The 14521-nt window shown below is 43.0% G+C and overlaps 1 protein-coding gene across 2 annotated transcripts in view; it reads left to right on the forward strand.

The window, feature by feature from the left end:
• The first annotated feature begins 562 nt into the window (after nt 1-562).
• REL (REL proto-oncogene, NF-kB subunit) overlaps nt 563-14521 on the forward strand; it is a 32328-nt gene continuing 18369 nt past the window's right edge. Inside the window, exons 1-4 of one of the 2 annotated variants that reach the window (XM_074817168.1) lie at nt 563-723; nt 5999-6141; nt 9340-9488; nt 13816-13907. In XM_074817168.1, the coding sequence (XP_074673269.1) occupies nt 717-723; nt 5999-6141; nt 9340-9488; nt 13816-13907 (391 nt within the window). In that variant the 5' untranslated portion in view covers nt 563-716. Of the gene's footprint in view, nt 724-955; nt 1066-5998; nt 6142-9339; nt 9489-13815; nt 13908-14521 lie in introns of those variants that run through there. The other variant, XM_074817169.1, reaches the window with a different exon arrangement.

A 14521-nucleotide genomic window follows, 5' to 3' on the forward strand; every position in this document is an offset into this window, starting at 1 on the left:
ACTCTGGGAGATGTGTTTCAGATTTGGATCTGGAATACTCTCAGGGTGAGGCAGATTTTTAAGTTGACTGTTGGAACAGCAGTCTAGTTTTTGCTATTATAGCTGTCTGCGTGTGAAAAACGTGAGAGAGAAAAAGATGGGTAGCGGGGGGGGCTTGGTCTTTGGAGGCTTGCAGCGAGGGAAAGCAGGGGCTGGGAGGGATGATGCGAAGGCACGTGCCTTTAGGCGCTGAAAGAGCGTGGCCAAAGGGCGGCTGAGGGTAGGACTGGCCGAACGCCTGGGGAAGAAGCGCGCTCGAACCCCCTCTGAACTTCGACGCCTCCCGGGAACGGGATTTAACGCCTGTTTTTGGACTTATGGCTATCCCCGAAGGAAAGGGGCCCGGCGGACAAACTCCTTCCCGCTGGGGAAGGGGGTGTTTTTTTTCCCCTGCAGTTTCCCGCCCCTTCTCCTTGGAGCGGGGACAGAGGCGGGGGGAAGGATTTTCGGCTGCCGGGCGGGGCGCGGCGGGGGCGGGCGCCGGGGCGGGGGGAGGCACCGCGCCTGGGCCGCCCGCCGGGAAAGTCCCCCTGAAAAGGGCGGCGGGCAGGGCAGGGCAGGCACTGGGGCCCGGCCGGCTGTCCGTCCGTCCGTCCGTCCGTCCGAGGTGTGCGGGGCCCGGGCGCGGCGCCCCGCCGGCGGCAGTGGGGCCCGAGCGGCTGCGCGGAGCTGTCAGCATGGCTGGTGAGCGGCGGGTGGGGGAGCGGTACCGGTACCGGCGAGGGGAGCGGGGAGCGGTACCGGGGAAAGTGGGGAGCGGCCTCGCTTCTCCCGGTGCCCCGCGGGCCCGTTCCCACCGCCTCGGCAGCGGGGCGATGCGGGGAGCGGAAAGCCGAGCCCCCGCCGCCCTTCCTCCCTGCTCCGGTTGGTTTCGTTATTTCAGCTGCGTCGCGAAAAAAAGCGGTGGCGGGTTTGGGGAAAACGCGAAGTGGCGGCTGGTTCTTATTTTTATGCTGTGAGGGATAGTTTGCTGCTTCTCTTCCACCGTGTCCCTGTTGACTTGAGCCCGTAGGCAGTCGGAGGGAGGTGAGTAACAGTGCGAAAAAGGGTGACAGTGCTCTTGCCCTGTCACCCCATCATCTGCTTTTGCTATTAAATCCACGTCCCTGTAGCTCGTTAAGCAGGCTTATGGAAAAAAGTTAACGAAAAAACATCCCGGCGTTGTTCGGGTTAATTGCGACAAGATCTTACGAGGCCGTTACGTTTCAGAATGGATTTCCTAAGTCTTAAAATCGGGTCATTTAAAACGTTTGGGCGTTAAACAAGCACATGGGTTTCGTATCAGGGCTCAACACATCACTAGGCCGGGCTCTGTGATGCTCAGCAGGATGCCGTTCACATAGGAACTTGCCTATGAGAATGCAAATGTATAAGAAACAGAGATGGCATAAATGCAAAGTAACGTAGATAAGGGATCCTGCGTTGAGTAAGTACAATAAAAAGCACAATTAAGTTTCTTTAGGCGAAATTAAACCCAATTTGTCATTCTTTCGGTAGGTATCTCTCTGGTATTTTTTTTAGGGTTTAAAAAAAACCCCTAAAACTCAAGACTTGGCAGGGTTAATGAGAACAGCATTTCTAGGGAAAGATGCTTTCCAGCCTCAAAACTTAGCAGTGTGTGTTCTGTTACTACTTTGCAAAGTATGAACTTTCACTCCTGCTAAATGTCTAGGTGTGCTAACTATGGACAGAGCAAGAAAACAACTGGATTTGTTATATTGTCTTTTACAGTGGCAAAACTGAAGCAGGAAATAGCACTTTTTTTTTTTTTCTTCATGTCTTAATATATTTTCAGTGTAATTAGGAACCAGATAAGGAATTTTTCAGTAGGGGAAGTTCATAACTTCCTGGTAGTAGCTAGCTTTTGTAGTTTTTTTTTTTTTTTTTCTCTTTTGGTTGCTGTTCTGTAACGTAACACGATAGTAAAGAGGAAGTTTGTGAGCAGTTTTGTCTCTGTTAAATCTGTACATTTTTATGGAGTCGTAGGTAGATTACTGCTTTCTAAAACAAAATTTTACGCGTTTGGTTATTTGAGATTGAGCTAGAACGTGCTATATAAGCTCATTGCCTCTTTTTGCCTGAGGTGTTGCAGGAGGTTACATGCGTATAGATTGTCTGCTCTTGCTTTCCAGAAATGGCTGTTGCTGTGGGGGGCGTAAGGTCACCAGTGATGTGTACAGAGCAGTGACATCGAAGTTGAAGGGCGACACTTCTCCCACTTGTGCCTCCCTACAGTCACCTCGGATCATGGGGTTTCGGGTGATACTTTCACCTCTTCCACAAAGACCCACAGCTACTTGGCGTTCACGCCTGGAGGGTCTGTGCACAGGGCGCTCCTGGTTGTGCAGGAGAATTACAAATCGTTGTCCCTCCGGAGCCCGTTTCCTTTGAGCAAAGGAACGAGGCAAAACGTATACAAACCCTTGATCCCGTTGTCGCTTTTCTTGGTGGCAGCACGTTGCACTTTCTCCCTAATGGCACAGGCTGTGTTAAACTATAAACTGGCCCAGGTTTCTCATCATGGAGAGGTCTGATGGAAGTGTTGTTTTGAGTGTTTGGTATTGTCCTTTTGTTCCTTTTTGTATTGCTCAAAACAGAGGAGAATAAATCAACCTTTGGTTCTTGAATGAGTATACACTGGCTGAACTCTTGGAGTTCTTCCTGCTTTTTCCTTGTGTATGTAATTGGAACACTTGATCTCCTATATTCCCTTTTAAATTATTTAGTGTAGTGTTCAGAGCATGGGGAGGAATAAACAATTTTATAACAAAAAGAACAAGAGGCAGGTTGTAGTATGTAGCATAATGCTCCTGTTGCTAGCATGTGTATAGGCAATTATAATTAATTACAAATGCAAATTAAAGTCTTAAGCACTTAGATGAAGGATTAGCTAGATTTTTGCTTTTGTTCCATTTCAAATGCTTTTCCAGTAGTTGTGGGCAGGTAGGTAACACGAGTAGCTGGGCGTTTCTCTTCCAGAATTAGTAAAAGAGAGTTTGTTTTTTTGACATAACTCATTTGTTTGACAAACACAGCAAGACCTGAAGAGGACAGGTCTTTAGCAACCGTGTGGGAACTAACAGACCTCTGTGTGCGAGAGCAGATTGTGAAATAGTTAAGCCATGCCACTTCACAAGCACACTGCTGATTTACAGAAACAGGGAGCACTGACCAGACCTTGACTTTGCTGCAGAGTGAGAATACCTTTAGTTCACACAAACGTTTTTCTGTTTCTTCTCTACACAAAACACCATGACACCAATAATCATGGTAGAGATGATAACGTGCTTCTTAAATAGAGTGAGAGAGAAGCAAGATGAAATGAAGTTTAATGTTTAATCTCAAGAGGCTGCCATGTCACTGAGCTTTACTTTCCCACAGACACACCTGCTGTTAAGCAGTGGGTTTGCCTTCAGTGACATTTGTTTCAACCACAGCCCTGTAAAGATCACCGAGCCCAGCGTCTTAAAATAAAGTGCTCTTAATAGGTGAGAGAAAAAAGGCCTTTTAAGCAAGTATTAGTAGAGCATGAAGGGAAAGTATTGGTTAAAGCAGAGCAAGTTGAAGTGATTGTGTTCAATAGTAGTTTCAAACAGCGAGGCTCTAGCTAGCTTTGACAAATACGTAACGCATGTGGGTGTACTGTGCGTCTGGGTAGCAGCTATGTAAGTATGCACATCTCCGCAGTAAGATGATTAGTAGGCACTTTGCTGCAATTTTGTCATTAGAACTTCTAAAATAGATTTTTAATTTAGTACCTGGGCATGTGTCTGTATTTGTGGCGTACTGTGTTACGTAGGAACGGAAAGGTGAGGTTCTTTTCTCAGCTGCACGATGGAAATGGGAGGCTGGCTGATGCGTAGCAGTCGCTCCTCGCTGCTGGTAGAAGTCCTCTGGACTGTGCTGATAAATACAGTAACATAAGGAAATTTAAGTGTGAAAGTTAAATAGCCATACTGGCGCACTGGTGTGTGAGCTTGGCGAGCTCTGCTCTCTCTTTGAAACCAGCTTTACGTCATTTCTAGGCTTTTTTGTTACCACTACCTATACCCCCCTCCTTTGTTGAACTTGCTTATTTTCCAGAAAGTGAAAACATGCAAAGCTTACCTAAAGGAGGATTAGGTAAACTGTGGGAGGTATCTAGAAAAGGGACCATCCTTGTAAGTAACTGGACCTAGAGTAGTGGCTGCTGTGTATTTAATGTGACAGCTCATGGTCTACTTCCAGAAAATTATTTAAAATCTCTTTGATGGGAGGTAATCGGTTTAGATATTGCATCTTGATAAATTGTCAGAAAGGAATATAGACAGTCCTAAACCATAGTTCTCAAGTGTTTGGCACGAAATACAGCCTGGAGTTGAAACGCATTGTGCCTTTTTAAAAGGCATTCAGGTTTTGAAAAGGCATGTGCTGTTGGAGACCGTTCCAGCGTGCTTTCGCATACTGCCATTCCACAGCAGTCTGTAGGTGTGTTACGTTCAGGTCAGACCAAGGTGACATCTGAGAGATGTAGTTCTTTCCATCCCTTCTCTGCTTCTCTTAACTACTTTATCTTTTAGGTTATAATATTTTCCTACTTTGAGTATGAATTGCTGCAGCACTGGAAATGTTTTGCAATCAGCAAATCCCAGGCACAAAGTTGAAGCTTTATGTTGGCAGGTATACCTAAATCATTGTGGGTGCAACACGAGAGCACCCTTTATTATGGGGCTAAGATTGGAATCCGCCTCTTTGCCAAAACTCATATGCTGTGGACTCATAGGCTGTACAGACCTTGGGCAAAAGGAAGTAGGGGATCTTTTACCCTTTTAGCACTTTCAATATATTTAATAACTATTATGCTTATGTTGAAGTCAGAGCACTTTTTTTTTTTCGGTGTTGTGCCACAGGATGTTGCCTGTCATGTTTGTTTGTGATGCTCAACCTTGCTTGAGTAGGATGCTATTATATGAAGATGACAGAGAGCTCAGTAGACATTTCCATAAGCTACGTTCTTCTGATCGTGCAGCACCGTGATGATTCAACTGCTACAATATTTACTTACCCTCTCGTTATTTGTTTTTCACATGCCATCCCACTGTTGTCACTGTTTGATTGACTGTCCTGTTTGATGTTCTTAGTGAGATATATTAAATAGTTTGTTACTGTCTGGCAGTAAAACATCACTTGAAAAGTACTTACACTCTTGCTAAGTTAATGTCTTTCTAACCTCCCCCCCACCTTGTTCTGCTGTCTCTTATTCTTGTCTATCACTCACATTTCCTGAAAACTTTTTTGACAACTGCCCAATAGCTTTCACTGAGGTTTCGTTGTCTGGGGAGATACTGCAACTACAAGCTAGCCCTGTGGGAGGTGGGCAGCTCAAGATGTGAAATTCAATACTAGCAATCAGGTGTTTTTTGAGCCCACAGTCATGGTATTCAACCCAGTAGGGTTTTTTTTGCATAATTTGCATAGTTTCTGCTTCACTATAATAGGAACCAAATCAATCAATTCTGAGGAAACATCTTTGCTTTCAGAGGACATTGAAGAGAACATAGTACTGACAGTACCTGTACTTTGAGAGGACAGCCATTCCCAACAGTGTATTATAATATAAAATATCAACAGTTCCCTCAAAGTAATGATTTGGTTTCTGTTGTATAAAATCTTCTTTCATCAGACACATATTCTCTAATAGCTAAAAGAAGTGAAGCTCGAGGTGGGATGGAGGGGAGGGCATCCTTTGTGAATTACTTACATGGCGTCGATACCTGAGGCTTCATTTAAATCAGTTCTCTCCCCTTGCCCCCAACCTTCAATGTGTGCGTGTACATAAAAAGAATGGATTGTCCAAGAAGGGAGACCAAGTGGAAAGCTGGTCATGTCAGTCAAAGAGTCTAGATATTCTAATTCTTACATCTTGTGCTGCTTTTTAAGCTCTACTGTGTGCTAACATTGAAAATGTTTTGTTTTTAAGGTGGCCCTGAGCCCTACATTGAAATATTTGAACAACCCAGGCAAAGGGGCATGCGTTTCAGATACAAATGTGAGGGAAGATCGGCAGGCAGCATTCCAGGGGAACACAGTACCGAAAACAATAAGACCTTCCCTTCCATACAGGTAAATACTGCTTTTATCCGTGAATTATCACTGCCCACACTAACTTTGTGCTGTAGCTATGCCTTGGACTCGGTGCAGTAAATAAAATACTTTTCATTTCATGTTCTGTTATTCTTTCCTTGACATGCAAATGTAGTTGCAACAGAGTAGAAAATGAGTTCTTTGCTCCTAGTCACTAAAGATTCTGTTTCAAATTTGCCAGAAGAAGAGAAGGTGTAGAGAGGTAGTTAACAAAGTTCTGGTAGAGAGGGAATTCAGTGAGGTTACTAATTGTCTGGGAATCGTTCATTATCATCTTTTTTCTGTATGCACATTTGTTCTGGTTTCTTAGGTGACTTGGGTTTGTTCTTACTGTTTGGACTGCAGTATGAATTTGGGGGGGGCTTTGAAGGAGTTTGCATACAAAATTTGAAAAGGCTTTGAAAAGCTGCTGGGCGCAATGTGAAAGAAGGCACTTTGTACGAGTGAGCAAAGTAAGAAAGTGACTTGCAGCCAGTGATTTGGTGATTAGGCTCTGCAAAAGAAACTACCATGAAGTATGTGAAGTCAGAAGGGGATACAGAATTTAAAAACGAGCTGAGAAAGGGGAATTATGTGGTCAGAGCACCTGCAATGAAGATGAATTGCGTGGTTGCATTATGGATAGGTTGGGAACTCCAGGATGAAAGGAGTCAGAGTAGCCCTAGCAGCTCTCATCAAAGCAGGGACAAGGATACAGGCAATAGAGGTGGTATGGAAGGGAAGCTCTTTGGCAGTAGCTTTCATACGTGGGACAAAGGAACGTGTCAGAGACCCTAGACAGGGTAGGGTAAGGGACAAGAATTTCTGGTCTCCTATTTGAAGTTTAAGTTGCTAGTGTTTCCTTGATCTCTTTCAATTTGGAGAAAATCTTTCGGAGATGAGAGTGGAGGAGAAAGCTCAACTATAAATGGGAAGTTGTGAGTACTTGCCATCTTGAAGTATGTAACAGTGCTCAAGAACAGAAGCTGTGCATCTGTGTTTGAGTGTATGAACTATGAAGAAAAAAAAAAAGTGGAACCAAAGATGGCGTCTCTGGAATCACAGCAGAAAAAGAACAGATACAGAGGATGTTTTAGGCTGAGGCATAAAAGCTCTTTAAGAAGAGGGGAGTTTGTGGAAGGCAGTATTGGTAGTCATGTTGAGCAGCAGTGTGAGCCTCTACTACGTAAAGCAACTGTGGAAGCTGATCTAGCCCTGAAGCCAGAATTACTAAGGGAAGAAGCAAACAAGAAGGTCCCCCCCTTGACTGTCAGAGTGCCAGATTTGGTTAAGGAATGCAGGAAATGGAGATCTTGCCAGATTCTTTTTCAGCACTCTACCAACTGAACAAGGAACTACATAGGCTGCTGGCAAGAGTAAATGCTTTCCCAGACTCTCAGCCTAAGGCTGTGTCAGGGCACAAGTTAAACGGACAGTGTAAGCCCTTGATTCCTCTTAGCCTGGACCGTGCTGCGTGTGAAGGCCAGCCAGAACCCAAAGGGAAGATGGGACATGGGTAGGGGACCATGCAATCCTGGCAAAGTTTGTTCTTTTTTAAAGGTGACTGTTGATGACAGAACTGATTGTTACTGATAGCAGGTGATTTCTAGGTGAATTCCTGCCTCCCTGAAGCCCGTAGGAGGCTTTAGTGCTGATTAGCTGCTAGGGGAGTCCCCTCTAGAGATGGAAACATCAATGAGGATGAGAACAGAGAGGCCAGGAAGAGATTAAATTCTGTGGTGCAGTTATGATGAAGAACATCAAGGAGGAACTGGGGAATCAAAAGTGGCTAGATCAGGCTTCAAGGGACTGGGTGTGAAATGAGGGAGAAGTGATGTAATAGTTGAAGAGCGTGAAGAAGTAGTGGAAGTTTTGTTTTAAGGGTAGAAAGTAACGGTGACTTGTATGAAGGCCAAGAAAGGAGCCATATTGGAGACTGAAGAAGCTAACAGATGACGGAAGCTAGAGAGCACAAGTCAAGTTGAAGGTCTGAGGTGTCGGCTGAAAAGGATATATGATGGATCCTTGCAGTCTCAGGAGGAGGAAAGAAAGGGCTGAAGGAGGAGAGGAACAGTTAGTTACAGGGTAGGGGAAGTGGAGGAGGAGACCTTCCCTCTACGTAAATGTGTGCCTGAGCAAGTCTTGTATTTACTTTCAAGTTGTTATGCTTCAAACAATTCAGGCCAAACTGTTTTTCTTTTTTACAATCACACATGCAACCCTGGGTGACTTCATTGGTAGCCATCATCATGAGGGAAGACTTAGGCACCTGAGAATCATGTGTTGAATTAGGTTGATGACTGCTGTGAAGGCTCTAGTAGGAGCTTGAGAATTCAGTGCCTCCCTTCTTGAAGATAAGATTGAATATTCATTTGAGAATTAATTAAAAAAAAAATCATAGGGGATTATGACATGCTGTATCTGTTAAGAACCTCTTTCACTACTTAGTGTTCCATGCACACGTAATATCCTTATCCCTGAGGCTTTAGGAGCTTGTTCCTAAGATTTGGAGCTAGACCTGTCCTTCAGTAATCATTTGTATGTGGTCACCTATGTAGAATTTTACCTCTTTCATTGTAAGGCTAGATATGATAACGAAATACGTCTTGTTACATTTGGTCTTATAGCATTCCCAGCTGTTTTAGGTCTAAACTTTTGTATTACCTCTGGCCTTTTGCACAGGGATGAATTCATCTTACATAAAGAGCCCTGGTAAAATGATGAAGCAATAGATCTCCAGCCTCAAAAGAAAAGGGAGTTGGGGGGGGAAGAAAGAAAAAAAAGATTCTTTAGAGCCTTCCAGACTTCCTTCCCATTCTTGCGGTAGGGCAGTTTAAGAGGACTGAACAGATTGAATGTTCAAGACCGGCACTAGCGAACAAATAACCGGTTTCTTTAGAAAAACTAGCAGGTGAAATATATTGTTTTACTTTCTGAAATAGATGAGATATGCTCTTGGAAAAAAACTTCACTTTTCAAATATTTTGCCAAAGAGTTGGTGTTTTTTTTAGTGTAAAATGAACAGAACTGAAATGGAATGCACAACTTCTGGTTTTTATGAAGCAATAATGCCATTTTCTTAGCTGTGGTGTTTCTTCCCTAGAGTATTTGAGGGTAAAATGTATTTTCTGTTACATGTGAGGACCTCACTAGTCCTGATACCTACAATCTAGAAAATATCTCACACTTTTTTTATAGATTCTGAACTATTTTGGAAAAGTCAAAATAAGAACTACACTGGTAACGAAGAATGAACCCTACAAGCCACACCCTCATGATCTGGTTGGAAAAGACTGCAGAGATGGCTACTATGAAGCAGAGTTTGGGCCAGAACGGCGAGTCCTGTCGTGAGTAGTGGTGTTGCTTGGGAATTCGATTAATTGTGCAAGTGATTTGTTAATGTTATGTTTAAAAACTCAGCCTAGTGATTAAAAGAGCAATTAGTATGCTGTCTTCGCTGAAGTTTACTAACCCATCTCAGAGGGAGGGTGACTTCTCTTTGAAGTATTTCCTTCTTTTTCAATATTTCACACACTTATCTTTGTGCCTGTTTTTTTCCTATCACCCTTTTCTTTCCCTTGTTCATTCTCACAAGGTCTCTCTCCTTTTCCTTTCTCCCCCTTGTTTGCTTTTTTTAGCTTTGTTCAGTAACACTTCTTCCTGTGATTCTCTCCTACATGTGAAAATTATGAATAATAGAATGGCTAACAACAGCATTAGAATTAGCACTTCACAGTGATTAGGGAAGTTCATGCCTTCCATGGGAATTATATTTGGACTTTCTGGAAACTGGTGGAGAAAGTTTGTGCTGGATGACTATCACGTCATTTAGATGATAATGGTTGTGACACATCTAGAAATGTGTTAGTAGCTGTCAGTGTTGTTGCTGTTTGTTTGGGTTGGGGTTTTTTGAGTAAAAATACAGATTCTGCTCAGGCCTGGATCTGTAGAGCAAGTATGCTGGGGAAGGATCTACTTGTGGATGCAGTAATAAAAATTTAGGCTGTGTATGAGATGTGTTTCTTGGTGCTATTCAGAGGGATATTAAGAATATCTAAAATACAGTCCTCTTTGATGGCATTTCCTGTAAGTTTACCAACTCTTATGTAATAAAATAAAAGCAGAGTAAACTACAAGAAATGTCAAGTGATTATTGCCGGAGAGGGGAATTTAGAATTGACAAGCTGTTTGTGGTTCACAGTTTGCGATATAGTAAATTTGGAAGTAGGCTATTGCTTGGGGTAAACATAACTGAGCTGGGAAGAAAGTAAGGTGACTATTTCAGTGTATAAATAGCTCTTACGTGGTGCTTTCAGGCTGATGTGATCGTGTTGATGTTAGTGAAATTACTCCATGTTTATGTGGGTTTAGTCAGTAGAACGCTATTAAAGGAGAGAACTGAAGACACAGTCTGTTTGAAGATGATGATTGCCTGATGGTGAAATAAACAGTTGTAATAGTGGAGATGTTTCTTCAACATACAGCCCAGGCTCAAGTGATCATGAATGTGCTGCAGTGTATTCAGGTGGCACGTAGCATGTTGACTGTACTGTCTTTTGCTGTTACAGATGCTAACGATTTTATTAGTTCATTGTTTTTAGCTCTGTTCACAATGCTGTCCTAATTGGCAAATGGTAGAAAAGGATTAGTAAATGTCATTCCTATAATTTTTTCCCCCACTGTCACACCTCTCTAGAAAGGTGGGACTGTCCCTTCAGACACTTACCTTCCATCTTGATGATTGTAACCTCACCCTTGTTGGCTTCCCTGCAAATAGAGTTCCCCTTCACCTTGTCTGCAACTTGTCTTAAGCTGTTTGGGGACCTTGCACCTTCCCCTGACCATCCGTTCACCAGCTTCTCCTTTGTCTTCTCAAATCAGGCTTCCTCACCCAAGGTCAAAGGATGTCTGCTGTTCTAGCCCATCCCACTTCCTGCTCTCAGCTCTGGGCCTTCTGGTCCGAAGCAAAAAAATCCTGATTGCTTAACACCTTTTCTGGTTACGTTCACGGGGTGGAGGAAGACACTGATGATTGGTTTTCCTTTTGGCATTTTGTTGCACAAGGTTAAGTGCATGAGGACAAGGCAAGCCTGTGGAGAGGCCATTACAGGACAAAATGCCAAAAAGCTTTGGGATGCTCTGCAAATATTTGTTGGCCAATTTTGATTTTATCTCTGTTATATGTGTGCATCAAATCCTGTTCTTTGACATAATGCTGTGTCTGTGTTTCATTTAAGGCACTTGTGGTTGTTTGCTATATCCATCAATTCTTCTCAATATCATTAGGTTATAAGCCTCTCAGTTTCTTACAAAATAGTAAGTGGGCTACTTTTACTGATAATGCGAAACTGTAAGCTTGATTGAGCTTGACGTTGGAGATCCTGATGGGAGGAGGCTCGAACCATTCTCTTTGAAATGTTTCCAGCATCGGTACACTCATTTTTTTTCAACAAATGATTGGTTGCTTTAAGATGAAAGAACAGTGTGATCCATAATTGAATCTGGATGTTTAAAGTCATTTTCCTTTTTGTGGCTGGTGACTCAGTCTTCACATTCTTCTCTTCGAGTCCATGTTGGAGAAAAGCCTCATACAGTACTAGTGAGCAGGAGATGTCCTCTCTTGGTAGTGGTTCTGGCTGTTTACTCTTGCTGAGCATCCTAAATGGAGCAAAAATCCAATTTTTTTTTTTTTTTTTTCCCCCTGCAGAAGTGGAAATATTAATCCCAGATTTTCGGCTGGTCTGAGTAGTTACTCTGCTTTCTGCTTGTTTAAAGTTCCCCTGTGTAGTTCTGGTTGAACCAAGTGTTTTGTTCTGCTTGTGCTATAATGATATTTGTACTGCTGGCTAAACTTGGTGAGAGCCCTCCCTGGCCAAAACATCAAGGCAAAAGTATCAGTGTTGGCGCTTATGTGACTGCCTGTATACTCAGATTTATACTTCCTAGTTTGCTGTCTCTCTGCATGGATGATATCATAGTTTTTAAAAAAGTTTTTCAATTTTTTTCTCTCTTCCTACTTCTCCCTCTCTCTTCTCGTTATCTTGCTTGCTTCCTGTCAGCTAGCGTTGATGTGAAACCCCACAGCCCTGCTGAGGTTCTCAACAGTTTCTCCTCTGATCTGGCCCTCTGCTCAGCGATAGTTAAATAGACACTTTCACTGTGACAGCGCGTGTTTTAGAAAACGTTTATAATCTGAGAATTACGGGGTGCTTAAAAGCCTAGTTTCTGTCCACGAGAGGCTTCGTTCACAACAGTTGTAAGGTGCAGAGCAATGGCTGTCAGTCCTTGCTGGATAAAGCTTTTGCTCAAGGCCGGTTCTGCCTGTGTACTTGCTTGATAACTTAGGGTGGATGGCAGGAGAGCCTGGGACTGCCAGGTGGCAATTTGGGGATGAAATATGGAACCAGGCCCGTTCATGGGCTCGAAGTGTGCTTCAAACTGAGTCTGTGGAATACAGTGGGTGATCTGGCGGGGGAAAAGTAATTTGTGATCAAGCCCTAAAAAAAGTACTACCTACAAGACAAGATAGAAGTAGGGTTGCTCTCCGAGGTACAGGACAAATCTTGGAATGTCAGTAGCCCCAACATGAAGCCGAAGTGCTTTAGTGAATTATGAGATGCTACTGCGTTTTATTTTCCTCTCGGTCACTGTATCAGGTTCAGGTTCACAAGGAAGCTTATGCACTCCTCTAGTGAACAAAGGTTGTGGAAGTGGAGCCTGGCTGCAGAGGATTTGGGAACCTTTGAGCAGAGCATAGTGGGCGCAGGCAAGGGATTTTAAGAAAATTAAACAACATCATGCTAGAATAGTCTTGTTCAGAGCAGGGAAATGTAGAACTATTCTTTAGAGTGTTGGCAGGAACAAGGAGTATCTTTAGGTGCATTAAGGTGGTTTTTTTAGGCATAGCTAAAGCAAAGAACTGTTGTAGAGTTTCAAAGGAAGGGAAATAGCTGGTACTTCTGGAGAAGGGTGCCTGCTGGCACGACCTATCTTCTGAGCTTATTGTAACATCATGAAACACGGATTATTTTTTTTTACTTTTTACTTCCTGCTTTACATCCACTCAGCTTTGATGATGTCATGGTTTTTCCATGTGGGAAAGAGTCAGCTCGCCTGGGACTCCCCCCACCTCCTGCATCGGGGTGACCTGTGCTCTTATGCAAATAAGGAAGAGCTGCAGCTCTTCAGAAGTTTTCCATAACTACATGAGATTTAAAAACCTGTTTTGACTCGTTTGAAAAAACCTTTAAAATAGTGTTTTAAATTTACATTCCCTGATAAAAGCAGGAGAGCAAATCCCTAACTAATGCAAATCAGCAGGTTTATTGATAACAAAAATAATTGTCACTTTAAATTACCTGACATTGAGTATTTAACTTTTTAATCACTGTAGGTTTACTGAAGAGTAACAAATTTTAATATAGAGGTATATATTTTTAATAAAGAATATGAATTCTTCAGAATTTTATTTTGGTATTTTTTACTTCTGTTTCTGCTCTTATTTTAGAAAAAAACAGCATCCCTGCTTTTCAGATCTTTTACAGCCTTCTCAAAATAAGTTGGTTTTTTTTTTTCATTTCTTACATTGTTATCACACTAGTCAATATCAAATAATTTATTTAATATTCTACACTGAAGACTTTCGTTGTTGAAATCCTGCCACATTTGCTTCAGTTTTCAGAATTTGGGCATTCAGTGTGTGAAGAAGAAAGACCTGAAGGAATCAATTTCTTTACGAATCTCCAAGAAGATTAACCCTTTCAATGGTGAGTAGAACTTAGCTGGTTCACTTTGCAGGGCAGGGGGGTTTTGTTTGTCCTGCCCTTGCTTTTCTTGGTGGAGCTTTAATTTTTCTAAAAAGTCTTTTATTGAGAAACGCTCTTCCCTTTCTGTCCCTCCTAGTCTTTCATCACTGCCATCACATGATTAATCTAGTTGGATAGTTGCCTCTTTTATTTATTTTTTTTTAAATCCCCATCAGCAATGTGAGTTGCTGTGTGGACGGAAGCAATGGGATAGCAGCAGAAACTCTCTCTGGAAGCTTCTACAAGTATCCCAGGAATCGGATTCCCCAGTTTTGGCAGCTGTGAGAATGAAAGACTGAATTGGTGTAACTCTGCAACAACTTAAACCAGTACAAATCTATCTTGCCACCGTCCCATCCCTTCTCTTGTTGTGACGCTGGTGTTTGTGACCCCTCAGCCAGCCAGTTCAGGGAGCCGATGGACTCCTTGAAGCTGCCCCTTGCTTGATTTTAGAGCACAGGAGCTGGGGCAGGCCCTCGGGAAGTCCACATCAGTATTGCTCTGGGTCCAGTCTGAGGCAGGTTGTGCTGCTACAGAACCACGCCCGTAAGGGCCTACCCACGGGCTGTAGATTT

Source organism: Strix aluco, chromosome 3 (genome assembly GCF_031877795.1).
Source record: "Strix aluco isolate bStrAlu1 chromosome 3, bStrAlu1.hap1, whole genome shotgun sequence".
Lineage (NCBI taxonomy): Eukaryota > Metazoa > Chordata > Aves > Strigiformes > Strigidae > Strix > Strix aluco.